General features: G+C 43.7%; 1 protein-coding gene across 5 annotated transcripts in view; it reads right to left on the bottom strand.

Annotated features, from left to right (window-relative positions):
* The window catches only part of xylb (xylulokinase homolog (H. influenzae)), a 319,204-nt gene that overhangs the window by 11,104 nt on the left and 282,251 nt on the right, over nt 1-25,849 (bottom strand). For all 5 annotated transcript variants that reach the window (XM_068015166.1, XM_068015134.1, XM_068015149.1 and 2 more), the window contains 2 exons: nt 11,915-12,002; nt 8,501-8,595 (listed from right to left, as the gene is read on the bottom strand). In XM_068015166.1, the coding sequence (XP_067871267.1) occupies nt 8,501-8,595; nt 11,915-12,002 (183 nt within the window). The remainder of the gene's footprint in view (nt 1-8,500; nt 8,596-11,914; nt 12,003-25,849) is intronic.

Raw genomic sequence — 25,849 nt, 5'->3', positions numbered from 1 at the left:
AGTGAACCAGATGGTTTTTTTTTATGACAATCCGGTAGTTTCATGGTAACCATTACTGAGACTAGCTTTTAATTCCAGCTTTATTAATTGAATTTAAATTCCACCAGCTGTCGTCCCCAGAGCATTAGTCGGGGCCTCTGGGTTACTAGTCCAATAACATTACAACTACACCACCATCCCCTTTCTCTCTTCACAGAAGCTGCCAGACCTGCTGAATAATTCCAGCATTTTCTGCTTTAAATACCCAACACCTGTTGCCTGACCAGCCACTGAAGCAGGAGAGCTGCTGCAGACCTCTGAGGAAGAAGCATCATCTGACAATTGCAGCCATCAGCTCCAATAATGGCATTGCGCATACCATAGTGGGTAGTATAGAGTCGATATCTGCACTTGGTGTGTCACTGGGATTGATTGGATTGCAGGCATGCCAGGGGATGTGCCAGCTCCCCGGATGCCGACGTCACAGACCAGTTCTGCTACAGGGGACTCAGATGAGGACTTCAAGGGTTGGTGTATGGGAGAACAGTGATGAGCAGTGAGATGCTTGGTGCCTTGGCACACCTGCCAGATGGCCTGCTGCCACTGTCAAGGAGCATGGAGGAGTCAGAATCCAACTTGGCGCAGGGTTTTGCGCAGAGCTTCAAGCTCATCCTTTTCAGCATGGAAGTGGTGACCAACTCCATGGTAGTCATTGCGCTCCCGGTATGTCTTCTTGCTTACATGTAGAGCCTGCAGAGTCATGTGTGCGCGGTCGACGACTTCCGGCACCATGTGGTACCTTGCTACGCTTCTGAGCATTCTGGCAGCATTATTTCTCTTCAGGGATTCTGTAGCACTGGCACCAACGGTGTTACGGAGACCAATTTCATGGCCCCTAAGTGTTTCCAGCATTTTCTGCAGAATGGCTGGTGGAAGGCTGCTGACTTTTACTGGGAGAGACTGTGTAGGAGCACTAGGTCAGGCCACAAGGCAGGCACTAAAGGGATGTGCAAGGGTGAATAGCTCAGTTTTGTAAGTATTATTGGGTTGAATAAAGTTGTTACAGAAAGGTTTTTTGTTGACGACTTTTACTTCAAAAGTTTGGCCAAGAGGATGTTGTGATGATACATAGCAGGGAGATTGAAAGGTGGGGAATTGTGGAGCAATGATGATAATGAGATGATGTATTAGGAGAACCAGAGACTCAGTAGCCACTCAAGGGCAGCCCATCCAGAATGATGGGGTCACAGATGCCTCCTCTTCCTCTCGAGGTAGCCTCTGAATGCCTGCTGGCAAGGGCTGTGCCCGCATGATAGAGAGGTTGTGGTGGACACAGCAAACCACAAACTTGGACATCCGCTCAGGCGAGCACTGGAGTTCTTCCCTGAGTGTTCCAGACAGAGGAACCGTTGCTTCAGGATGCCAATGTTTGCTCCATGATGTTCCTTGTGTCTGCATGGCGCTTCTTATAGGTGCGTTGTCCTCATGTGGTTAGGTGGCGGAGGGGAGTCATGAGCCAAGTGTACAGAAGGTATCTCGTCACCCACCAGCCAGCCTGTGGTTCTTTGTTGTGGCCCAAAGATTGTGGGGGTGGCTGAAGCAGGCATTCACCGACATGATGTTCTGTACATGGTCGCACAGCAACTGCACGTTGATGAAGTGGTAGTTATTGCACTTTCGGTACATCTCCCTGCTTACATGTAGAGTCTGCAGAGTTATGTGCGTGTGGTCAATGGCTTCCTGCACCACTGGGTACCTTGCTACCCTTTTGAGCTTTCCAGCCACCATTATTTTTCCTCAGGGCTTCTGTAGCACCAGCACTGATGGCATTACAGAGCCCAATTTCGTGGCCCCTGAGTGTTTCCAGCATTTTCTGTTTTTATATTTGTACGTTTACTTTAAAGGTTAACTGCTAAATTGAAATTGTCTCTCAGCAGTTCCATGGTAAATGGTATTCACTGAAAGTTGGCTGGTTACTGATCAAGGACAATTATGTGGTAATTTTTTTTAAACATAATCAGCCAGAATCACGTGCAATATTAAGCCAGCAAATGTCGTACAAAAGGTTCTTGTCACTTCAAATTAAGTCAGCCTTGTACTCCTGCAGCTCCAGCCCTGTTGCTAGTGATGCAGCTCATGCAGCCACATCTTTCATGTAATGCCACAGGTCCTAGCTGTGCACTGTTTTACGCAGTGTATGTCCTCAAACCAACCTCAAATTACATTTCCTCTATCATAGCAAATTGGCTTAAAGTTGTCTTTTAATCCTTCAGCACAGGAGTCCAGCATATAACGGGCAACAAACTGGGCTGTGGGGAACAGCTGCTCTGTAACAGAAGAGCCACTGGTCACCACAATCCTGTCATCATTCACATACACCATAGTCAACAGGCACCTATGTCTGCATTTTAACTAAAGCAAGACAATAACACTATTGTCCTTTTCTTTGACAGAGTAACCTTGATTTGGAGCGTTGATCTCTTTCCCTTTAATTAATTCATTTAATTTCTGTGCTAAAGAAAGAAAACATGACCAAACTAGATACATAACTAGCAGTTCTCATCTTCTGAATTATACTGAGCTTATTTTTAATCAATTTCAGCTGCATGTACAAACTGGGTGTAATTAGCAAGTCACAAATTACATCCTATGTCACTGTGACAAAGATAAACTATCCCTCCTCGTCCTTCTTGATCTGTCTGCAGCCTTTGACATTGTTGACCACACCATCACCGACAGTCAGCTGGGTGAGACTGCACTTGCCTGGTTCCATTATCATCTATCTGATCATAGCCAGAGAATTATGTGCAATGACTTCTCTTCCTGCTCCTGCACCGTTACCTCTGGTTTCCCCAAGGATCTATTCTTGGCCCCCTCCAATTTCTTATGCTGCCCCTCAATGACATCATCCAAAAAGACAATTAGTTTACACATGTACACTGACGACACCCAGCTCTACCTCACAATCAACTCTCTCAACTCCTCCACTGTCACCAAATTATCATATTGCTTATCCGACAACCAATACTGAATGGGCAGAAATTTGTTCCAATTAAATATTGGGAAGACTGAAGGCATTGTCTTCGGTCCCCATTACAAACTCCATTCTCTAGCTAAAGACTCCATCTATCTCCATGGTAACTGTTTGAGACAAAGCCACACTGCTCACATGTCATATGTGACCCTGAGATGCACTTCGGATCACTAAGACCGCCTATTTCCACCTCTGTAACATCACATCAATGTTAAAGTTCAAATCGTTGTTTTAAATCCTTCCATGGCCTCGCCTCTCCCTTTCTCTGGGATATCCTCCAGCCCCACAACCCTCTAAGATATCTGTGCTCCTCTAATTCTGGCCTCATGAGCATCACTGATTTTAGTTGCTACACCACTGGCAGCTGTGCCTTCAGCTTCCTGGGCCCTAAGCTCTGAAATTCTCTCCCTAAACCTCTCCATCTCTCTCTTTCCTCCTTTAAGATGCTCCTTGAAACCTACTTATTTGAGCAAACTTTTGGCTATTTGCCTTAATATTTGGCTCAGTGTCAAATTTTGCTTTATAAAGCTCCTGTGAAGCACCTTAGGATGTTTCATTAGGTTAAAGGTGCTAGATATAAATACAAGTTGTTGTTGTTGCTTTGTTAATATGAAAAAAGAAAAACTGCTGGAAATCTGAAATAGAAAACAATATTGGAAATGCACAGCATGTCTGCCAGCATCAGAGTGAAAAATAGGTTAATGATCAGCCATAGCTCAGTAGATAGCATGTTTGCTTCTAAGTCTGAAGGTTATGGGATCAATCCCCCCACTCCAGAGACATGAGCACAAAATCTAGGCTGGCACTGCAGTGTAGAACTGAGAGTGGCGCACTGTTGAAGGTGCCATCTTTCAGACAAGATGTTAAACCAAGGTTCTGTCTGCCCTCTATTTCAAAGAAGACCAGCAGAGTTTCCTCTGGTGTCTTGGCCCATATTTATCCCTCAACCAACAGCACTACAAAAACTGATTATTTGGTCATTATTTTATTGCTGGTTGTGGAATGTTGCTGTGCATTTCCTAAATTGCCACAATGACTACATTCCGTAGTACGTCATTGACTGTAAAACACTTTGGGATGTTGTGAGATTGTGAAAGGTGCTATATAAATGAACAACTTTTCTTTTTAATAGACCCTGCACCAGAACTGAAAGATAATCAGGTCCCTATAGGGTGAATAAACAAAGGGAAATATGACCCCGAACCACATAATGTTAGCCTGATTGGCCTACAAACTGTTTAGAAGAAAAGCAGAAAACAAGTAGATGATTTTTTAAAATGCACTTCCGTGAGACAATGAATAAACATTAACAGAACAGAAAGAGTGCAAAAATAGCCGAATGGAGAAGCTCTGAAATGAAAACAGAAAGCTTGGGTGGAGGAAACAAAACAGAGTAATTTAAGGAGATGATTAGTAGTGGCGAAGCCAGTTTTAATGAAGAGTCTACATCTATGTGTACTGGCATTAATGAATCTACTGTGTATTTCAGTATTTTCTGCTTGAGTAGTTTTTCCTCACTGAATAGGTATTCTGGGTTTTATAAAGATACAGCTGATGTTGAAAAAGAGGGAGAAAGTACATTTTGTAACTGGTCAAATTTACTGAAGTTGACACAATAATTTTGCACTCCTTTAATTTTTCCCCATTTTATTAAATGATTTCTGGAAGGAATGATTCCTAGATTGTCTCTGTCCAGATTTTTCAAAGAGATATTGTCACAGTAAGTTCATTCACTAACTGACCAGGTGGCAATATTGAAAATTCTGATATACAACATTTGACTCATCATTGATGGTAAGACACCTAATCAGAAATTAGTTGGAATTATTCAAATCTACCAACTCAACAAGTGAGAATGAGGCACATTATCTATGCTAATATATGGTAATTAACTTGCCCAAAGCAGCCTTGATGCCTCGACTACATTTACAGCATGGTAATAAGTCAGTGTAGAAATGACCAATGATCGAGATATCTCTCCCAGGGGCTTAATTTCATCTGGTAAAAGATATTGATTAATGCACTTGTGTAAAATTTGTTTGTGTGTTATTTTAGCAAAGTCGTTAAGCCAATTAAAATAAACAGGGCAGCTTAAACATTGTGTTAAAGGAACAGACGAATTTTATGCAAATATTTTAACTGTTGCACTGGCAGAGAAAATTAAACCCCAGAGTGTTTAGTTACAGGAGAAGTCTAGCTTCTAATTCATTAATTTGCATGTGTTAATTAGGCATAATTGCCATACTTCACTAATATGTTGTCTACTGTGCAATAGATGTAGCCTTAAAGCTTCAGAAAGAACAGAGACAAATGCAACTAAAGCAAGTTAGATGAACATTATTGGGAGTTCATTGTGTGGCAGACTGAGTGCCACTGCCCCACCTTGCCCTGTTCCCAATCTGTGCTGCCATGAGCAGGAATGGAACCTGCTAATGGAAATGAAAATGCTGTTTGAGGAATCTGTTGGGTCAATACCAAAGAACTACCAAAGATATGGCAGCAGACTATGAAAACAGACTGCATGACTACTTTCTCAGAGCCAGGAGTGTAGCAACTAGTAGGATCTAAACATAAGTGGAGAGAATAAAAAGGTGCATGCCTTTTATGGGAAGATACATCCCTTTAGAGATCAGCAGTGAGGCTTTTGCTCTTTACAACATAAATAAATGGCTTGGAAGTAGAGACAGGAACAAGACTCTCCAAGTTTGCATACCATAGCAAGCAACAGGAAACGGGCTGATCAAATTGAAATGGGGCTTGGATAGGCCGAATGTGGACAAATGCTATATTGAGAGATTGGGAAAGTAATACAAACTGCAGCAATAAAAGTTAAATGGCATTATTTTACAGGATACACACATTGGATGGATTTGAGGATGGTGGTGGATTAGCATAGTGTAACCGTAAAGCAGGCAAATAGGATCTAGGGTTGTAAAGCCAGGGTAATACAGCACAAATTTCAAAACAGTTCTGAGGATGTACTGAGTGCTATTCAAACCCAATCTGGAGTAGTGTGTGCTGTTCTGTTCACCTTACTGGTGGGAGGCATGAAAGCACTGGAGAGGGTGTGATGAAGGGCAATTAAATGCATAACTAGGATTGGGTTCTTGAGGCTTTAGGAAAGGTTGCAGAGCTGGGAATGTTTACACGAGAGAAGGGAAGGCTTAATGCATGATCTTATAGAAGCAATCAAGATCCTAAAGTGGAAGATGAGACAAACATCAGGATGTTTAACATAATCATTGATATTGCAAGAGGGCATAGCCTCAAATTTAAGGGAAAGTAAAAGACATTTTTACCTATATGGAACAGACTGCCAAGGGAGGCAGTAGGGGCTGATTGTGTCAGCATGTCCAATTCAGAATTGGATAAGTACCTGGAGAAAAATTTGACAAAGGGATATGAGAGGTGTTATGAGATATCATTTTTTTAGACTGCAACTGCACTACCAGATGGATTGCAATGATCTTTTCTGGTCCTGTGAAATTCTATTTTCTTCATCTCTTTGCTTCCTGTGCAAATACTCCACTATCTCCTGATAACTATAGTTTCCCATTCCTGGCATAATCCTAGTGAATCTATGCTATATGTTCTCTATGACTTTAATATCCTTTCTATAATGGGGTGCCTAAATCTGCACAGAGTACACTAACTGAGAACTGACCAATGTCAGCCTCAGAACTGCAATAAAACATGCATCAGAGAAATCTCCAAATATTCTGTTTGTAATACTGTCAAAAGTAATAGTTTTTTCAAAGTTTAAATATTAACTTAGTTTTTCAAAAGTGCTAAAAGAATGAGCAGTGTGGCACAGATGGTGGATTGTATGTGGGAAGACTAAACTAGCTGAGAGCTGGAAAGATGTCAGAGCAGTGAGTCTGATAGAGAGGTCTTGTCATGCTCATGGCTGTGATGAAGGACTGACTATTCTTTAAGTGTACACTACGTCTGCTATTTTTCAGGAACTTGCATATTTTGTGAAACTTCACTTTAAATTTCATATACTTTCCACTCACCTCATTCACAGAATTGTAGAAGTATTACAACTCATATCCAGACATTAGTATTTGTCTAATTCAGACAGACTGGAGAGATTATTGACTGAAGAAAGATGAAGAGAACAGCACAAACAGAAAATAAAAACTAATGCACGCCGTGTATGCATGTCTTGTCAAAAAAAGGCTAGTGTGGATGACTCAGGAACAAGACTGAAGGTCAGTTCTATTGATTAACCAACCTGCTCTCAATCTGGCAGGCAGAACACAAAGAGGTCCATCATAGTTGCTTAATTACAATTTATCTTTTAAGATCTGCATTTGTTTAAAGTATTTTCTTAACTACATTACCAAACACTGTACTGTTCACACAATCTGATCACTGCTGGAGGACATTAAACTGACTATCATTGACCTGACTGTGGATAGTTCAACTCAGATGAGGACAACTCAATTGATAATGAGCTATTTCTGCTATCAGTTGATTTCTGATCGCATCTGTCACAAGGGAAGAGACTGTTGCCCACCTCCTTCTGGAATGTGCCTTTGCAAAGCAGGTGTGGAAGGAGAGGCAGTGGTTTTTGTTCAGGTTCATCCTGAGCAGCTCCGTAACGTAGGACTCAGTGCTCTATGGTCTGTTCCCAGGGACGCACACCAAGATAAACTTCAACTGCTGCTGGAGAACCATCAACTCGGTGAAGGACGCACTTTGGTCTGCCCGAAATTTGCTGGTCTTCCAGAGCAAAGAGTTGTCCACAACCGAGTGTTGCAGACTGGCACATTCCAAGGTCCAGGATTACGTGCTGAGGGACTCACTAAAGATTGGGGCAGCCACCGCAAACGCTCAATGGGGAAAGGACACTGTGTAAGGTCCTCCCGCCATAGTATACCGAGGGGCTGGACCCATGGGAAACCCCTCGGGCTGTATGCATCAAAATATGGTTTGCTGTGTAAAGCAAATGTACATTGCATATAAAATGGAATGGAAGGGTTGTGAGGCAACTCACTTTCTGTATCGAAGGAAACTGATTTCTTTTGCACTTTCTGGAATGTCAAATTGGAACTGGTTTGTAATGTATTTTTTAACATATTTTTATGAATAAAGGATATTTTGGGAAAAAACAATGTCACAATGATGTCTGCTTAAATGTAAATGCTGTGTCTCTGGCAGTGCAGGAATTAATGGGAGGGAATGGGGAAACATCAGCCAAGGTTCCCACTTCTGATTGCTATCCAATAGCCCTGCTGAAAAGTGCATGAGAAGATCAGTGAGGATAAGGTGGAACTTGCTGCAATGCCCTGTATGATTAAATAGCCTGGCAATACTCATCTTTTAGGCTCAGTGACCATTTAGGCAAGGTGGTAGAGGTGCTGCTCCTGCATGTGGAACCACGTTCAACCATGTGAGGAGAACAAATTGTAGGAAAGCAATTAAAATCAGCAAAATATATCCCATTCTGAGGGCATCTTTTTCTCTCTGTCACACTCTCACCTTATCTACTTCACAGGTTGGGGTGACTGCCAGCTTTGGTGCTGGTGCCATTTTCACGATATCTGCAAAGGATTGTCCTGATGCTGCATGCAGTCCTGAACACAAATAGAAGAACATAGAAAACAGAACAGTAAATGGTGTTTTAGGTCTAACAGGAGATTTTTTTAAACTAGCAAATACTAGAAATATGCAATAAAAGTTGCAAATGCTGGAAATACCCAGTACATTAGTCAAGACTTGAAAGATAAAAGACAGTTTAATGTTTCAGGTAGAGACCCTATATCAGGACTACCTATTTCCAACATATTTTGTTTTTATTTCCCATACAAAGTCCTATGCAGCCATCACCACTGTGCTTGTTGGCCTACATTGGTCCAACAATGCCTCAAATTTAAAATCCTCATTGTTGTGTTCAATTCCCTCCCTGGCCTTGCTCCTCCCTATCTCTGTAACTCATAGAGCCCTACAACCTTCCGAGAGCGCTGTGTACCTCCAATTCTGGTCTCTTGCACATTTTCATTACTCCACTATTCGCCATTGTGCCTTCAGCTGCCTAGGCCCCAAGCTCTGGAATTCCCTCCGTAAAACTCTCTGCCTCTCTACCTCTGTCTTCTTTTGATATATTCTGTGAAACCGCTCTGGCCAAGGTTTTGATCACTTGTCTTAATGGGCTGAATTTTCCCTCCAGGAGCAGGATACAGAGGTTAGGACTCTTTCCAAGTGCCAAACCTGCCCTGGGGGGAAACAGTAACTCACTGCGATTTTCATAGGGGTGCCTCCTTAATTGGCTTGGAGACAGGTTCACCAACCAATTAAGGATGGCAGGCAGGCAGGCTAGAAAGCTGGAGGGCCAATCAGAGGCCTTCCAGCTTGAAAAGAGCAGCAGGCTGCAATGGAAGTAAGTAAGAGAGAGGGCGCTTCAAGATGGAGTTGCCTGCTCTCCAACTTTTTAAAATCTTAAATTAAAAAATGGCTTCTGCAGCCAGGCCACCACTGTTTTGGGAAGGGGGGTTCAGGGAAACCCCTTTACAGAGTGGCCTGTGGCTGCTTCTGCACCAAACAGGCAGGGAGGGCCTCTGGGACTGTCTGGAGCACTGGCCCCCTGGCCTGCCACCAGTAGGCCTCCTCCAGGTGCCTAACCGTGCCCCCGGCCCCTGCAGGAAGCTGGAGGCCAACTGGAAAATTCTAGTCGACTTCCTTTAATTGGCCTCAGGTGGCTCTTAATCAGCTGGATCAGCTACTCACCACTTGCAGGCAGGCAGTCTTGCCACCCACCCAATCCTGCCTCTGCAAAAATAGCCCAGAGATGGGATGGAGCCGAGGAACTGGCACGCCAGCTGACAGGGCTATTTTGATCTCTCTCCTCAGCTCCTAGTCCCCATGGGGGGGTCTAAAATCCAGCCCAATATCTCCATATGTGGCTCAGTGTCAAATTTTGCTGATAAGATCCTGTAAAGCACCTTGAGATGTTTTGCTGTATTAAAGATGGTACATAAATGCAAGTTGTTATTATTTATTCTTTGTCAAACTCTTATCTTATCCCAAAAGAATAAAAGGCATGGCAGAAAATAATCCTGTAGCTGGTTGCTATTAAATATTTTACATAGTATATAACAATGGACAATTCAGCTCCCTTATATGATTGATTTATGGTGCAGTTGTACTTCAACTTTAGCATTTAGAGGATCCCTTTAAGGACCACAGTTTAGGCCACTCAATGCAGATACTGATTAGGGGACACTGCACTGTGAAAGGCATGTGAAAGTCGCATCAGAATCTGTTGACAGCATAGGATCTTGATTTGCATGGGCCAGTGAGATACCCATCTGTTTTCGACCATTTCAAGGACCTTATCAAGATGCCAGTAGCCCAGACATTGGTGGGAATGGGGCAGTAAATTCTCCACTCTCCTTTTCTTTCTGCTTATGCCACCACTTGAAGAAGGGTATGCCGATCGGTCCCAAAGTGCAGTTCCTTCAGCTTGCTTCGAGCTTCATTTGGAACAGTGAAGAAGGCCAAAGATAGAGAGTCAGAGTTAGTGGATGGAAAATTGAAGTTGGAAGTGACAGGAAGCTCGGGGGCATACTTGTGGAGAGAACATGTACAGCCATCTGATCTGCATTTGTTTTCCTGACATAGAGGAGACCACATGGTGAACAGCAAGCACACTACACTAGGTCAGAGGAAGTACACATAAATTGCTGGCTCACCCTGAAGAAATATTTGGGGCTCTGGATAACATTGTGGTGTTGCATTTCCTGTGCTTGCATGGCAATGTGCCAGTGGAATGACAGTAGCTGGTAGGGGTGATGGAAGAGTAAGCCAGTGTGGCAAGGAGGGAATAGCCACCTTGCATAACTGAGTGATGGGTAAGTACTGGTGAGATTATATAGGGGGATGGTAGAAAATAATTTGTTTATTGTGCAGGCTGGTGGTGTGGATGATGAGAAGGGGACCCCATCACAGTTCTCAGACTGGCAAGTGGAAGGGTAAGGTCAAAGGAAATGGAATGGATTTAGTTGAAGGACAACAGATAATCCAGGTGGTGAGAAAGAACTCAACAGGTTTTCATTTTTAGTGATATCCTAAATATATTCACAGAGATTCCCTCTGGTCAGTACGTCTGGGAAAACAATCACCAAGTTCTTTTAGGACAATTCTCCCCTCCCCACCCAAATACAATAATAAACAGTAGAGTCAAGTCCACTGAACTCTGTCATAGAGGCCTGGTGGTTCTGCTGACAAATTTGCTGTGCAGTGTAGCATTGAGTCATACAGACAGAAAAGGTCATGGTTTAATCCATGATTTGTACTGATCTCAGTTAGACAGCAGTATGGCTTGGCTGTAGAACTGCACTCAAGCATGATTCTGTGCATTTAGAAGATGGAGTAAGAATATCAAAAAGGAAAAAAAAAAAATCCGTGTTATGAGAGTCCTATACATTTTCCTGCAATAATATTAATTAATTAACTAACATTAATAGGGGATTCAGAAGAAACTTTTTTACCAAACAGTGGTAAGAATGTGGAATTTGCTACCACATGCAGTAGTTGAGATGAATAGCATAGATGCATTTAAGGAGAAGCTAGATAAACATATGAGGGAGAAAGGAATAGGATGTGCTGATAGGGTGAAATGAAAAGGGGCGGTAGGAGGCTCATGGGAAGCATAACTGCAGGGATAGACCAGTTGATCCCTTGACCTGCCATATGCTGTAGATTCTATATTATATATATGGGTACATTATACTGATGATCTGTAATCACTGAAACTAGAAAGGAAGATAAAAACATGTACATGTAGCAATTACAAACATATAATCTAACTAAAAGAAAATTCTAAACAATTTGTTCTTTCTCAAGATTTGACCCATTACTTGGGCTAGTCATTCAGAGTGCTCAGCTTCTACGTACCATGTTTTGATCTGTAAGCACATCCCAGGCACGCTGAATTAGCTGTGTCTATTGTGTACACTGGGGCATTGAACACATCTGCCAGGACCTGCAAAATCAACAAACAGGTGGTGACTGGATATTCCCTGTTATTGCAGTTTAATGGAGCAGTCCTTCAGAAAGTACTGGCGCCACACATAGTCACACCAGAGACCGTGGCTGTGTAGGACAAGAGGTGTCATGCGATGTGGAAGAGAATTAGTCAGCCCTTTGAGAAATGAATCATAGGACTTAAGGAAAAAAAAAATACACACAGGTTTCACATCATACAAATCATTAATTAGAATAGAAAACAATTATTTTTAATTAAGAAACGTCAGTGAAGGAGAACACAACACACGATGTATAATACCGACACTGAAATCAGTAAGTGAGAAGCCAAATCATGAAGTATCAGGTGATAGCAAGGTTAGGTTATAGGAGAAGGAGGGAGGTATGGAGTGTCATAGTATTGAGACTCTGGAACAGAATGAGTTAGAATAGAAGGTGGTGCAATGAGTCTTGATTTCAACACAGTGAGGATACAAGGAGGAGGAATTGTGCAAATATATTAAATGTGGGTTATCTACAAGGAGCAGAGCTTTGGCTTGTATGGTTATCTGCAGCCAAGTGGGAAACATATCAGTCTCAATCTTCCATCATGTGGCCAACTTGATTCAGAAAGTTCTTCTCACCCAATCACAAGGAGGACAGGTGCTAGTTCATCATTAAATATCTGACAAGTGTAGCTTTGCACACTCACTAGTCAGGCACCAAGTACCAGGAACGCCTCTCTACCAACCTGCTGAGTAAAATTAACTCACATAAAAAGATAAGTGTTCTGCCACGCCACCATCCTCTGTGGAATGGTTCCACAGAATTCACTTTCTTTCTATTTCAGATAGATTTTTCACCCACACCCTATGGGTTGGATCTTTACACAGGCGCAGGGAGTCCCAACGCCGGGCCAGGAAGGCAAGGGGAACCCTGCCATTTAAGGGCCTCTTGTCGCCGCTGCTATTTTACCAGCGGCTGGTGGGAACTCCACCATGGGGTGGGGGGCACCCTGCTTGGGCACCCTGCACCAACCCCACCCTCAACAACTCCCACACCTCTCGTTGGGGCCTGCTCCTGCTCTCGATGGTGCTCCTGGAATAAGGGGTCTCCCATTTACGATGGAGATGAGGAGGAATTTCTTCCCTCAGAGAGTGGTTAATCTTTGGAATTCTCTACCCCAGAGAGCAGTGGAAGTTGGATCGTTGAATATATTCAAGGCTGAGTTAGACAGATTTTTTTTTATCTACAAGGGAGTCAAAGGTTATGGGAACAGGCAGGAAAGTGGAGTGGGGCCACGATCATAGAATCATAGAAAGTTTACGGCACAGAAAGAGGCCACTCAGCCCACCATCTCTGCACCGGCCGAGAAACAACCCACCCAGACTACCCCCATCTTCCAGCATTTGGTCCTTAGCCCTGCAGGTTACATCACTTGAGGTGCATATCCAGACACCTTTTGAATGAGTTGAGGGCTTCTTTAGGGCAGTGAGTTCCAGACCCCGGCCACCCTCTGGGTGAAAAAAATCTTTCCTCATCTCCCCTCTAATCTTTCTATCAATCACTTTAAATCTATGCCCCCTGGTCACTGACCTCTCTGCTATGACAAATAGGCCCTTCACATCCACTCTATCCAGACCCCTCACAATTTTGTACATTTCAGTCAAATCTCCTCTCAGCCTTCTCTGTTCCAAGGAGAACAACCGCAGCCTATCCAATCTTTCCTCATTGCTGCATTTTTTTAGTCCTGGCAACATCCTCATAAATCTCCTCTGTACCCTCTCCAGTGCAATTACATCCTTTCTGTAATGAGGTGACCAGAACTGTACACAGTACTTAAGTTGTGGCCGAACCAATGATTTATACACTTCCAGCATAACCTCCCTGCTCTTGTATTCTATACCTCGGCTAATAAAGAAAAGGATTCCATATGCCTTCTTAACGACTCAACCTGTCCTGCTACCTTCAGGGATCTGTGGACATTCACTCCAAGGTCTCTCACTTCCTCTACACCTCTCAGCTATGATCTGATTAAATGACAGAGCAGCCTTGAGGGGTCAAATGGCCGTTCCTGATCCTATTTCTTATGTTCTTATATCTCCAGCTCCAATCTGGAAGGCGCTAGATGCGTGAAAGTTCATGGCCACGGTCACCTTCACAGCCACTGGCAGTGCAGTCCTTGCCCGGCTCTGGGGTTGGAGTTGTGGCTGCAGCATTGACAGATTTCAGTCAGGATGAAGGACTTGTCTTATGAGGAAAGGTTGAGCAAGTTGGGCCTATACTATTGAAGCACAGATGTCCCCCACGTCGTTCTTCACTAAAGTTCAGGTAGGAGAATTGCTCCCTGAACACACTGGGTGGATACAGCCTCTTCTACATCTTGCTGCATAGCATCTGTTCATTCACCAAGTCATGCTTGGGAAATGGCTACTAGTGTATTCATGTCTGGGAATAACTGGTTTGTGCAGAAGCTTGGAAGACAGCAAAACGTCCTCCATCACTTGCCACATCATTCCCTGCAACCTGAAACAACTATAGAAAGCATAAAACGCTTGAAGTATTATAGCAACAACTAGAAAAAAATCAACCAGTAACTCACCTGTAATCAGTTGTATGATCCCTTTAAACGGCACGGGTCGATGGTGGGATGGGGGGGGGGTCCTTCCTGGTGTTAATGCATGGTCAGCTGTGCAAGCTTAAGAGAGTGTGTCAGCTGAACCGTGGAGCTCCAAAATGGCAGCACTGAATTCAAATCAGTAGTGCACACTGATTGATGTCATGTAGGCAAGAACAATAGGGCAGTAATAGTAGGAGATTTTAACTACCCCAATATTAACTGGAATTAAAACAGGAAATGCTGGAAATACTCAGCAGGTCTGGCAGCACCTGTGGAGAGAGAAGCAGAGTTAACATTTCAGGTCAGTGACCCTTCATCAGAACTGGCAGAGGCTAGAAATGTAATAGGTTACTGGGATAGTTTTAGTGTGAAAGGAATTGAGGGAACAGAACTCTTGAGGTGCATTCAGGAGAACCTTTGTGGCCAGTATATAGCAAGTCCAACAAGAGAGGACGCAGTTTTAGACTTAGTTTTAGGAAATGAAGATGGGCAGGTGGAAGGAGTGGCAGTGGGAGAGCATGTTGGTGGTAGTGATCATAATTCAGTCAGTTTTAACATAATCATGGAAGAGGGCAGAGATAAAACAGGAGTTAAGAGTTCTCAATTGGGACAAGGCCAATTTTACTAAACTGAGGAGTGATTTAGCGAAAGTGGACTGGAAACAGCTATTTGAAGGTAAATCAATCATGAAGACCCCCACCTGCCAAGAATGAGGCATATTAATTTCGTCATGTGACCATCAATTTTAAACTGTTGCTGGAATGAAGAAATGACTTGTTTAAAGAGATCATCAGACATTTGGCTGGAGGACATTTGCATACTAAGAGACAGTGCTTGTGAAGACAAAGCAACGGCTCCCTAGTCCAATTAACCCAAATGGATTTTGATCACCAGACATTGAAGGTGTAAAGAAGGCTCGCATTCCAGAGTCTGCTAAAATGATAGAATCCACAAACGCGGGAGTGGTTAAACCAGCTGGTCACATGACTAATCTGCTGGTCCAGGCTTTTTTTGAACTAGACACAGGATAGTTTGAAGATAGATTGCAACTGAACCTGGAACAAGAGAGCTTCTCTCCTGGCTGGCTCTCTCATGCTTTCTCACAAACCATCGGACCCACTGAAGTCGCTTAAACCTCAAGAGAGAGAAGACTCCTAGATTGAAAGAAGTTAAAGTGTGCACGGGGCCCCAACGAACAGCAAGACTTTCCAGCAACCAAAGACTCCACATTGAACTCAAAGGACCGTAAGTAATTACCAGATAGTGCCTCAAACTTTTCCCCCTTTTTCCTTCTACTGTTTCTTTCTCTATCTGCAGGTCTGTCTATCGCGTCGCATATTCGTAGTCATTAACCAGATTAGAGTTTAAGATTAATAAACTCTCACCTTTCTTGTTTAAATCTAAGAAAACCTGTCTGATTGATTTCTTGGCCTTACAATTGGAAAGCAGTGAACAAGGATTCACTGAGGGGGAAGCAAAAACATGGTGTTTTTAAAATTAAACCCTGTTATGGTTAAACCAGGCAAAGGCTGATAGGGAACCCTTAGACCCCTTTCTCTATTTTCTACCATCCCCCTATATAATCCCACAAAGAAAAAGGGTGAGATGGCCAAATCTAGAGCCCCATGGATGTCAAGTAGCTTACAGGGTAAGATAAGGCAGAAACGGAAAGCTCATGTCCGACACCGAGAACTCAATACTACAGAAAGTCGAGTGGAGGGGTGAAATCAAAAAGGAAATTATGAAAGCAAAGTGAGGACATGAAAGAATATTGGCAAGCAAAATCAAGTTGAACCCAAAGATGTTTTTTCAATACATTAAGAGTAAGAGGATAACTAAGGAGAGAGTAGGGCCCATAAAAGACCAAAAAGGTAACCTATGTGTAGGGGCTGAAGATGGTTCTTAATGAATACTTTGCATCTGGACGATGCAGATATTGTAGTTAAGGAGGAGGAGTGTGAAGTATTGGATGAGATAAACATAGGGAGAGAGGAAGTATTAATGGCATTAGCATCCTTGAAAGTTGATAAATCACCAGGGTCAGTAGAAATGTACTTAGGCTGTTAAAAGAAGCAAGAGAGGAAATAGCAGAATGTCGGACCATCATTTTCCAGTCCTCACTGGATACAGGTGTGGTGTCGGAGAATTGGAGAACTGCTAATGTTGTACCTCTGTTTAAAAAGGGAGCGAGGGATAGACCGAATAATTACAGGCCAGTCAGTCTAACCTCAATAGTGGGAAAATTATTGGAATCTATTCTGAAAGACAGGATAAACTGTCACTTAGAAAGGCATAGGTTAATCAAGGATAGTCAGCATGGATTTGTTAAGGGAAGACCTTATTTGACCAACTTGATCAAATGTTTTGAAGAAATAACAAGGAAGATGGATGAGGGTAGTGCAGTTGATGTGGTCTACATGGATTGTAGCAAGGCTTTTGCCAAGGTCCCACATGGCAGACTGGTTTCACTGGACTCACTTTCCACCCCACCAGCCTCCACATCCAGAGGATCATCCTCTGCCATTTCCGCCACCTCCAGCATGATGCCACCACCAAACGCAACTTCCCCTACCCTCCCCTGTCAGCACTCCATAGTGATCGTTCCCTCTGCGACACCCTGGTCCACTCCTCCATTACCCGACACCTCGACCCCATCCCACGGTATCGTCCCATGCAATTGCAGGAGGTGTAATACCTGCCCTATTGCCTCCTCTCTCCTCACTATCCAAGGTCACAAACACTCCTTTCAGGTGAAGCAGCGATTTACTTGTACTTCTTTCAATTTAGTATATTGTATTCGCTGCTCACAATGCGGTCTCCTCTACATTGGGGAGACCAAATGCAGGTTGGATGACCACTTTGCTGAAAACCTCTGCTCAGTCTGAAAGCATGACCCTGAGCGTCCAGTTGCTTGCCATTTCAACACTCCCCCCTGCTCTCATGCCAACATTTCTGTCTTTGGCCTGCTCCAGTGCTCATCAATGCAAGCTCGACGAGCAGCACCTGATCTTTCGATTAGGCACTCTCCAGCTTTGCAGACTGAACATACCTTCAGAGCATGACTGACCTTTTTTTAATATTTTATTTTTAACCAGGTGCCTGCTTTTCATGTAGTCAGAGCTTCTCATTATTCCACTATTAACACTCTCTCTGGACTAATGCTTTGTCTTTGAGATTGAGATTCACAAGGAGGAGGTGTTAGCAATTTTGGAAAGAGTGAAAATAGATAAGTCCCCTGGGCCAGATGGGATTTATCCTAGGATTCTCTGGGAAGCCAGGGAGGAGATTGCAGAGCCGTTGTTGTTGATCTTTAAGTCGTCATTGTCGACAGGAGTAGTGCCGGAGGACTGGAGGATAGCAAATGTTGTCCCCTTGTTCAAGAAGGGGAGTAGAGACAGCCCTGGTAATTATAGACCTGTGAGCCTTACTTCGGTTGTGGGTAAAATGTTGGAAAAGGTTATAAGAGACAGGATTTATAATCATCTTGAAAAGAATAAGTTCATTTGCGATAGTCAGCACGGTTTTGTGAAAGGTAGGTCGTGCCTCACAAACCTTATTGAGTTTTTCGAGAAGGTGACCAAACAGGTGGATGAGGGTAAAGCCGTGGATGTGGTGTATATGGATTTCAGTAAGGCGTTTGATAAGGTTCCCCACGGTAGGCTATTGCAGAAAATACGCAAGTATGGGGTTGAAGGTGATTTAGAGCTTTGGATCAGAAATTGGCTAGCTGAAAGAAGACAGAGGGTGGTGGTTGATGGCAAATGTTCATCCTGGAGTTTAGTTACTAGTGGTGTACCGCAAGGTTCTGTTTTGGGGCCACTGCTGTTTGTCATTTTTATAAACGACCTGGATGAGGGTGTAGAAGGGTGGGTTAGTAAATTTGCGGATGACACGAAGGTCGGTGGAGTTGTGGATAGTGTCGAAGGGTGTTGTAGGGTACAGAGGGACATAGATAGGCTGCAGAGCTGGGCTGAGAGATGGCAAATAGAGTTTAATGCGGAGAAGTGTGAGGTGATTCACTTTGGAAGGAGTAACAGCAATGCAGAGTACTGGGCTAATGGGAAGATTCTTGGTAGTGTAGATGAGCAGAGAGATCTTGGTATCCAGGTACATAAATCCCTGAAAGTTGCTACCCAGGTTAATAGGGCTGTTAAGAAGGCATATGGTGTGTTAGCCTTTATTAGTAGGGGGATCGAGTTTCAGAGCCACGGGGTCATGATGCAGCTGTACAAAACTCTGGTGAGGCCGCACCTGGAGTATTGCGTGCAGTTCTGGTCACCGCATTATAGGAAGGATGTCGAAGCTTTGGAAAGGGTGCAGAGGAGATTTACTAGGATGTTGCCTGGTATGGAAGGAAGGTCTTACGAGGAAAGGCTGAGGGACTTGGGGTTGTTTTCGTTAGAGAGAAGGAGGAGGAGAGGTGACTTAATAGAGACATACAAGATAATCAGAGGGTTAGATAGGGTGGATAGTGAGAATCTTTTTCCTCGGATGAGGATGGCAAACACGAGGGGACATAGCTTTAAGTTGAGGGGTGAAAGATATAGGACAGATGTCAGAGGTAGTTTCTTTACGCAGAGAGTAGTAGGGGCGTGGAACGCCCTGCCTGCAACAGTAGTAGACTCGCCAACTTTAAGGGCATTTAAGTGGTCATTGGATAGACATATGGATGTAAATGGAATAGTGTAGGTCAGATGATCGGCGCAACATCGAGGGCCGAAGGGCCTGTACTGCGCTGTAATATTCTAATTCTAATTCTAATTCTTTCACCACAAGCATTAACACACACTTTGCCTTTGTCCCAGGACAGCTTTGTTATTTAATCTCTCTCTGCCCTATCAAACACTTTCCCCTTTCTTCTCTCCCCACTCCCCTCCCTTTCACTTTCTTAAAACCTAATTCTTTTCTAACCTTTGCCAGTTCGGATGAAAGGTCACAGACCTGAAATGTTAACTTTGCTTCTCTCTCCACAGACGCTGCCAGACCTGCTGAGTATTTCCACACTTTTTGATTTGTTTCAGATTTCCAGCATCTACAGTATTTTGCTTTTACATTCAAGGTGAAGCTAGATAAGCACATGAAGGAGAAAGGAATAGAAAAATATATTTCTGGAGTTAAATGAAGAAGGGTGGGAGGAGGCTCATGTACAGCATAAACACTAGCATGGACCTGGTGGGCCGAATGCCCTGTTTCTGTGCTGTGAGATGTAGTACTTTGTAAAATATTATCAGCACGTAGTTTAACTACAAATTTTAAAATACTTAATTTTTACTATCCTGTTTCCCTTATTTCCCCTCATAGCCCAGGCCTGTATTATTTAAATCTGATTTCACTTTGTCTACCCAATGTGCAAAATCATGAATCATATGAAAAATATGTTTCGTACATATACAGAGAGGAATTGCTAGATGAGTAACAAAGTGGGTAATGTGGTTCGTGAGCACCTTGGGAGCAGCAGTCATAATATGATAAGCTTTAAGGTCCAAATAATAAGGTTAAACATTAGTGCAAATACAAGATTGGAATATGGCAGGTTTTAGAAAGATGAGGATTGAGCTAGCTGAGGTGAGGTAGAAAGAGAAATTAGCACAGGATTGTGGATCAATAATGGGATTTTTTTAAAGGTCAAAAACTGCAGAATCAGTAAAGAAAGGAGTCTACTTCATGTTTCAGAATGCAGAGGATAAATAGAGATTAGAATTAAACTGAAGTTGAAGAAGAGGGCATATGCGGCCTGTAGGTATAATTAAAAAGAAAGAATACAATAAAATAAGTGAGGAGGTTAAACAGGGTAAAGAAAGCAGCGGGGAGTATGAGGTGAGAAGCTCAAAAAAATTAAAATGAACAGTATTTTACAAATAAATCAGTAAAAAGGGAACTATTCAATGTGAAGCGGGACCTTTGAGAGCACAGGATAGTGAGTCAGTAAAGGTAAAGCAAAAATTGGTGGGGCAATAACATAAGTATTTTACATCACCATTTGCAAAAGAGATGCATATATGGGAGGAGGTAAAACCTGAATTGGTTAAAAGTAAGATGAGAGATTTTATTAAAGGTATTAGAGAAATTAGTTATGATAAAGGAGAACAATTCTGGTGGAATTTTATGGACCCCCTAGTGACGGGAAAGGAAGCGGAGGGGCCTATAAGACTGTGTGGGAAGGCAGGGGGCAGAGTGCCTGTCGCCTTTCCCACGCCTTCCAATTTAGTCCGAGGCATGGAAGGCCGAGGATGGCCTTCCACCCAGAGGCCAATTGAGGCCTCCTAAGGGCCTCTTCCCACCTCTACCTCAATTTAACAGAAGGTGGAGGGACCTGCCACTGCATGGAGACGCCACCAGGTAAAACCTGGCAGCCTCGTAGCACGGTCGAGGGGATGGCCCCTCCCTTGGGGAGAAATCCAGGGCCCCAGAGCGGCCCACTGGCAGCAAAGGCCACACACACCCCCCCAACACTCACCAACAACCCCCACCACCTCGATCCTGTTGCCGGGGCCTGCCTGACTGGCCCCGGCGACTCCGACCCCACTCACTTGTTTCAGGGTCCTCATCAATCTTCTCCAGTCTTTGGCACTGCAAGGTCTCCTGCAGTCCAGGTTGTGGCCACTGCTCCCGCTGGCACAGCCGCTATCTGCAGAGCTGCCGGCCATCTGACTAGCCAGCAGCTCTGGAGGCGGGAGCTTGTTCTTTAAAGGGACAGCATTCCTGACAGCGGGCAGTTCATTGGTCTCCCCTGCCTTCTGACCCGCTGCCGGGACACCCATTGCCAGAACAAAATTCAGCCCAAAGTAGATTCATCCAAAGACTCAGTGGGAAGTAATGAAAGAAGTAGCGGAGGCCAGTATAATTATGAGGTCAATTTTAACCTAACTTGCCCACCGGTTAACTAATGAGACTGGGTGCAGTACTAGTTTTACAAACTTCCCAATATTATCCTCCACTAAAGTCAATAAAGTAATATTGGATGGGGTGTAAAACCAGCGTTCCACTCGATCTCGTGGGTCTTCCACCTAGCAACGTAGGTTACAATTGACTGCTATATTTTAAGGTTCTATTCAGTGACATGTGCTGAAGGAGTGAGAGTGATGTAATATCGGTTTTGATAAATTGAAATGGAGCTAACCCAGGTAACACCTCATCATGTTCTACTCCTCTTGCCTTTCCTTGAAAATCCTCATTCGCAACTTCAGTGACCTATCTGACCATGAGCTGGGCTTCTGACCCCAAGTCTTCTCCATCACAAAGACTGCATCCCTCCAACAGACTCTACAATTCCATTGCCCTCCTGGCCAGCCTCCCATCTTCCACCCTCCATATATTTGACCTCATACAAAACTCTGCCTCCATAAATTTGACCTCATACAAAACTCTGCTGCCCGTATTCTAACACGCATCAAGTCCCGCACACCCATCATTCCTCTGCTTGCTAGCCGAAATTGGCTCCTGGTCCACCACTGACTCAAATCAACATTTTCATTTAGGTGTTCAAATTCATTCATGACCTTGCCTCTCTTTATCTCTATAACTTCCACCAATCCTATAACCCTCATAGCACTCTGCATTCCTACAATTCTGGTTTCTTACACATCCCCGATTTCCTTTCCCCCCACTGTTGGCCTTCAGCTGCCTAGGCCCTAACCTCTGGAATTTCCTCTCTAAATCTCTGTCTCTTTCTCCACCTTTAAAACCCAACTTAAAACCTACCCTTTTGATCAAGCTTTTAGACACCCCATCAGTGCTGCAGGGCGGCACAGTGGCGCAGTAGTTAGCACTGCAGCCTCACAGCTCCAGCAACCCGGGTTCAGTTCTGGGTACTGCCTGTGAGGAGTCTGTAAGTTCTCCCTGTGACCATGTGGGTTTCCGCCGGGTGTTCCGGTTTCCTCCCACAGCCAAAGACTTGCAGGTTGATAGATAAATTGGCCATTGTAAATTGCCCCTAGTGTAGGTAGGGGAAGGTGGGGATGTGGTAGGGAATATGGGATTAATGTGGTTCAGTTCAACTATTGACTTTTATATCGTAATTCCTCCAGTTCATTGTTTATTTCTCACAGCTCCTTCAGGGCATGACAACAATAACAACAATTTGCATTTATATAGCACCTTTAAAGTATGAAAATATCCAAAGGGCTACACAGGAGCGTAAGCAGACACAAAATTGGCCCCGAGCCAAAGAAGGAGATATTAGAGTCATAGAGTGATACAGCACTGAAACAGGCCCTTCGGCCCACTGAGTCTGTGCCGACCATCAACCACCCATTTATACTAATCCTAGTGGTTGGTTGGGGGCTGAAAAGTGGAAGCCACTTCCACTTGGGCGGCACAGTGGCGCAGTGGTTAGCACTGCCGCCTCACAGCTCCAGGGACCCGGGTTCTATTCTGGGTACTGCCTGTGTGGAGTTTGCAAGTTCTCCCTGTGTCTGCGTGGGTTTTCTCCGGGTGCTCCGGTTTCCTCCCACAAGCCAAAAGACTTGCAGGTTGGTAGGTAAATTGGCCTTTATAAATTGTCACTAGTATAGGTAGGTGGTAGGGAAATATAGGGTCAGGTGGGGATGTTGGGTAGGAATATGGGATTAGTGTAGGATTAGTATAACTGGGTGGTTGATGGTCGGCACAGACTCGGTGGGCCGAAGGGCCTGTTTCAGTGCTGTATCTCTAATCTAATCTAAAAAAAAATCTAATCACCCACAACACTTACAATCTGTCCATAACATTGCTGTTTAACTTCTGCTTTGGAATTTTGGCATCTTTAAATAAAGTCGCAACTACTAATTATCAAGAAGAAGAGAAAATAATTAGAAGCACTCAATTTCAGACAGTAAGATCGTGCTTGACAAATCTGATAGATTTCTTTGAGGACATGACAGATGGAGGATATGGGGTGGGTGTCATGTACTTGGACTTTTAGAAGGTATTTGACAAGATCACCTGACAAGGAATATGGATTTTTTGAATCCATTCATGGGATGTGGGCCTTACAGGCAAGGCCAGTATTTATTGATAAGGAGGAGATGCTGGATAGGCTGTTTAAAGTTGTTAAGTCACCAGGGCTGGATGAGATGCATCCAAAAGATACCGAGGGAAGTAAGGGTGGAAATTGCATGACTGAGGAAAAAGGTTTTTTTTAACCAAGGACATGTGACTGAGAGGTTAAGTTTTCATTTCAAGAAAACTCTAAATGTGTTAGGCCAAAAAAAAGACTGTGTGTGAAGTCTTGTCTGTTTGATTTTTGGATTCCTAAATTGGGGTCAGATGGTGGATTTGATTCTTTTCATTTGCTGGTGGTCTCCACGAGGATCATAACAAATTTAAATTCCCCAGCTGCCGATGTGGGATTTAAACTCATGTCTCCAGATCATTAGTCTAGGCCTCTGGATTACTAGTCTAGTAATATAACTATTATGCTACAGTAGGACAGCAAATTAATTTTAAAAATAGCTAGAAGAGGAAACAGATAGTAAGAATTAAGGGCAGGTTCTCAGATTGATTCAATTTTTTTCATTGGGATGTGAACATTGCTGTCAAGGACAGCATTTATTGCCCATCCCTAATTGCCCTTGAGAAGGTGATGGTGAGTCACCTTCTTGAACCGCTGTAGTCCATGTGATGTAGGTACACCCACAGCGCTGTTAGGGAGCAGGGAATTTCAGAATTTTGATCCAGCGACAGTGAAGGAACGGTGACATAGTTCCAAGTCAGGATGGTGTGTAGCTTGGAGGGGAACTTGCAGGTGGTGGTATTCCCATGCATCTGCTGCCCTTGTCCTTCTGGATGGTAGAGGTCATGGGTTTGTAAGCTGCTGTCAAAGCAGCCTTGATGGGTTTCTGCAGTGCATCTTGCAGATGGTACACACTGCTACCACTATGTTCCTGTGGTGGGTGAATGAATGTTTAAGGTGATGGATGAGGTATCGATCAAGCTGGCTGCTTTGTCTGGGATGGTGGTGAGCTTCTTGAGTGTTGTTGGAGCTGCACTCATCCAGGTAAGTGGAGAGAATTCCATGACACTCCTGACTTTGTACACTGTAGATGGTGGACAACCTTTAGGGAGTCAGGAGGTGACTTACTCGCCACAGAATTTCCAGCCTCTGACCTGCCCTTGTAACCACAGTATTTATATAGTCAATTAAGTTTCTGGTCAATGATAATCCCCAGGATGTTGATGGTGGGGGATTCAGCGATGGCAATGTAATGACTATCAAGGAAAGATGGTTAGATTCTCTCTTGTTGGAGATGGTCATTGCCTGGCACTTGTGTAGCATGAATGTTACTTTCCACTTATCAGCTCAAGCCTGAATATTATACAGGTCTTGCTGCATGCAGGTAAGGACAGCTTTAGTATCTGGGGAGTTGCGAATGGTACTGATTGCCCTACAATCATTAGCGAACATCCCACTTCTGACCTTATGATGGAGGGAAGGTCATTGATGAAACAGCTGAAGATGGTTTGGCCTAGGACACTACCCCGAGGAACACTTGCAGCAATGTCCTGGGGCTGAGATGATTGCCCTCCAACAACCTTAAAGTGGGTAGTGGTGTCCAGAATTCTGTTTTGGAACTGTTTCTGTTCACTGTGTACATCAGTGACTTGGGAGGTAGGATTATTAAAATTAGTTACATAGTAAATAATTCTGAGGACCAAAGGAAGCTGTCAAAGTATATTGATAAAATGGTGGAATGGACAAAGAAATGGCAGATGGAATTCACCATTAGCAAGTGTGAGGTGGCACCTTTTGGTAAAAAAAAATTGAATGGAGGAAGGCTGGGTGATGTGGAAGAGATTTGAGGGTTCCAGTTCACAAGACACTAAAAGAAAGTGTAAAAGGCCACAAAAAAACTAACAAAATACTGGATATTATGGCAAAAGGTACAGAATATAAAAGTCAAGGTGAAATTGTGTACCAATAAAGTCTTAGTAAGATCACAGTTAGAGTACCGACTGCAGCCTTTTTCCTCCACCTTCATCTGAAGCTCTAATAGCTATATCTTATGCTGCACCAAATCCACTCAACTATTACCCTCGGAACTTACTGACCTACATTAGCTCCTGGTCTTCCTCAAATTCAAAATTCCCACCTTTCTATTTCAATCTCTTCATGTCTGTGCCTCCGATAACCACCTCCAGTGTTACAAACCTTGCCAAACTCTCTGTTTCTCTCTCTAACCTCTTGTGCCCTAGCCCCATCCTCCCATCTCCCAGCCACTGGATGCCATGCCTTCAGCTGCTTAGATCCAACACTCCAGAATTCCTAC

Source organism: Heterodontus francisci, chromosome 2 (assembly GCF_036365525.1).
Source record: "Heterodontus francisci isolate sHetFra1 chromosome 2, sHetFra1.hap1, whole genome shotgun sequence".
Lineage (NCBI taxonomy): Eukaryota > Metazoa > Chordata > Chondrichthyes > Heterodontiformes > Heterodontidae > Heterodontus > Heterodontus francisci.
The sequence above is the reverse complement of the archived record's forward strand: the minus strand, read 5'-3'. Positions and strand labels throughout refer to the sequence as shown.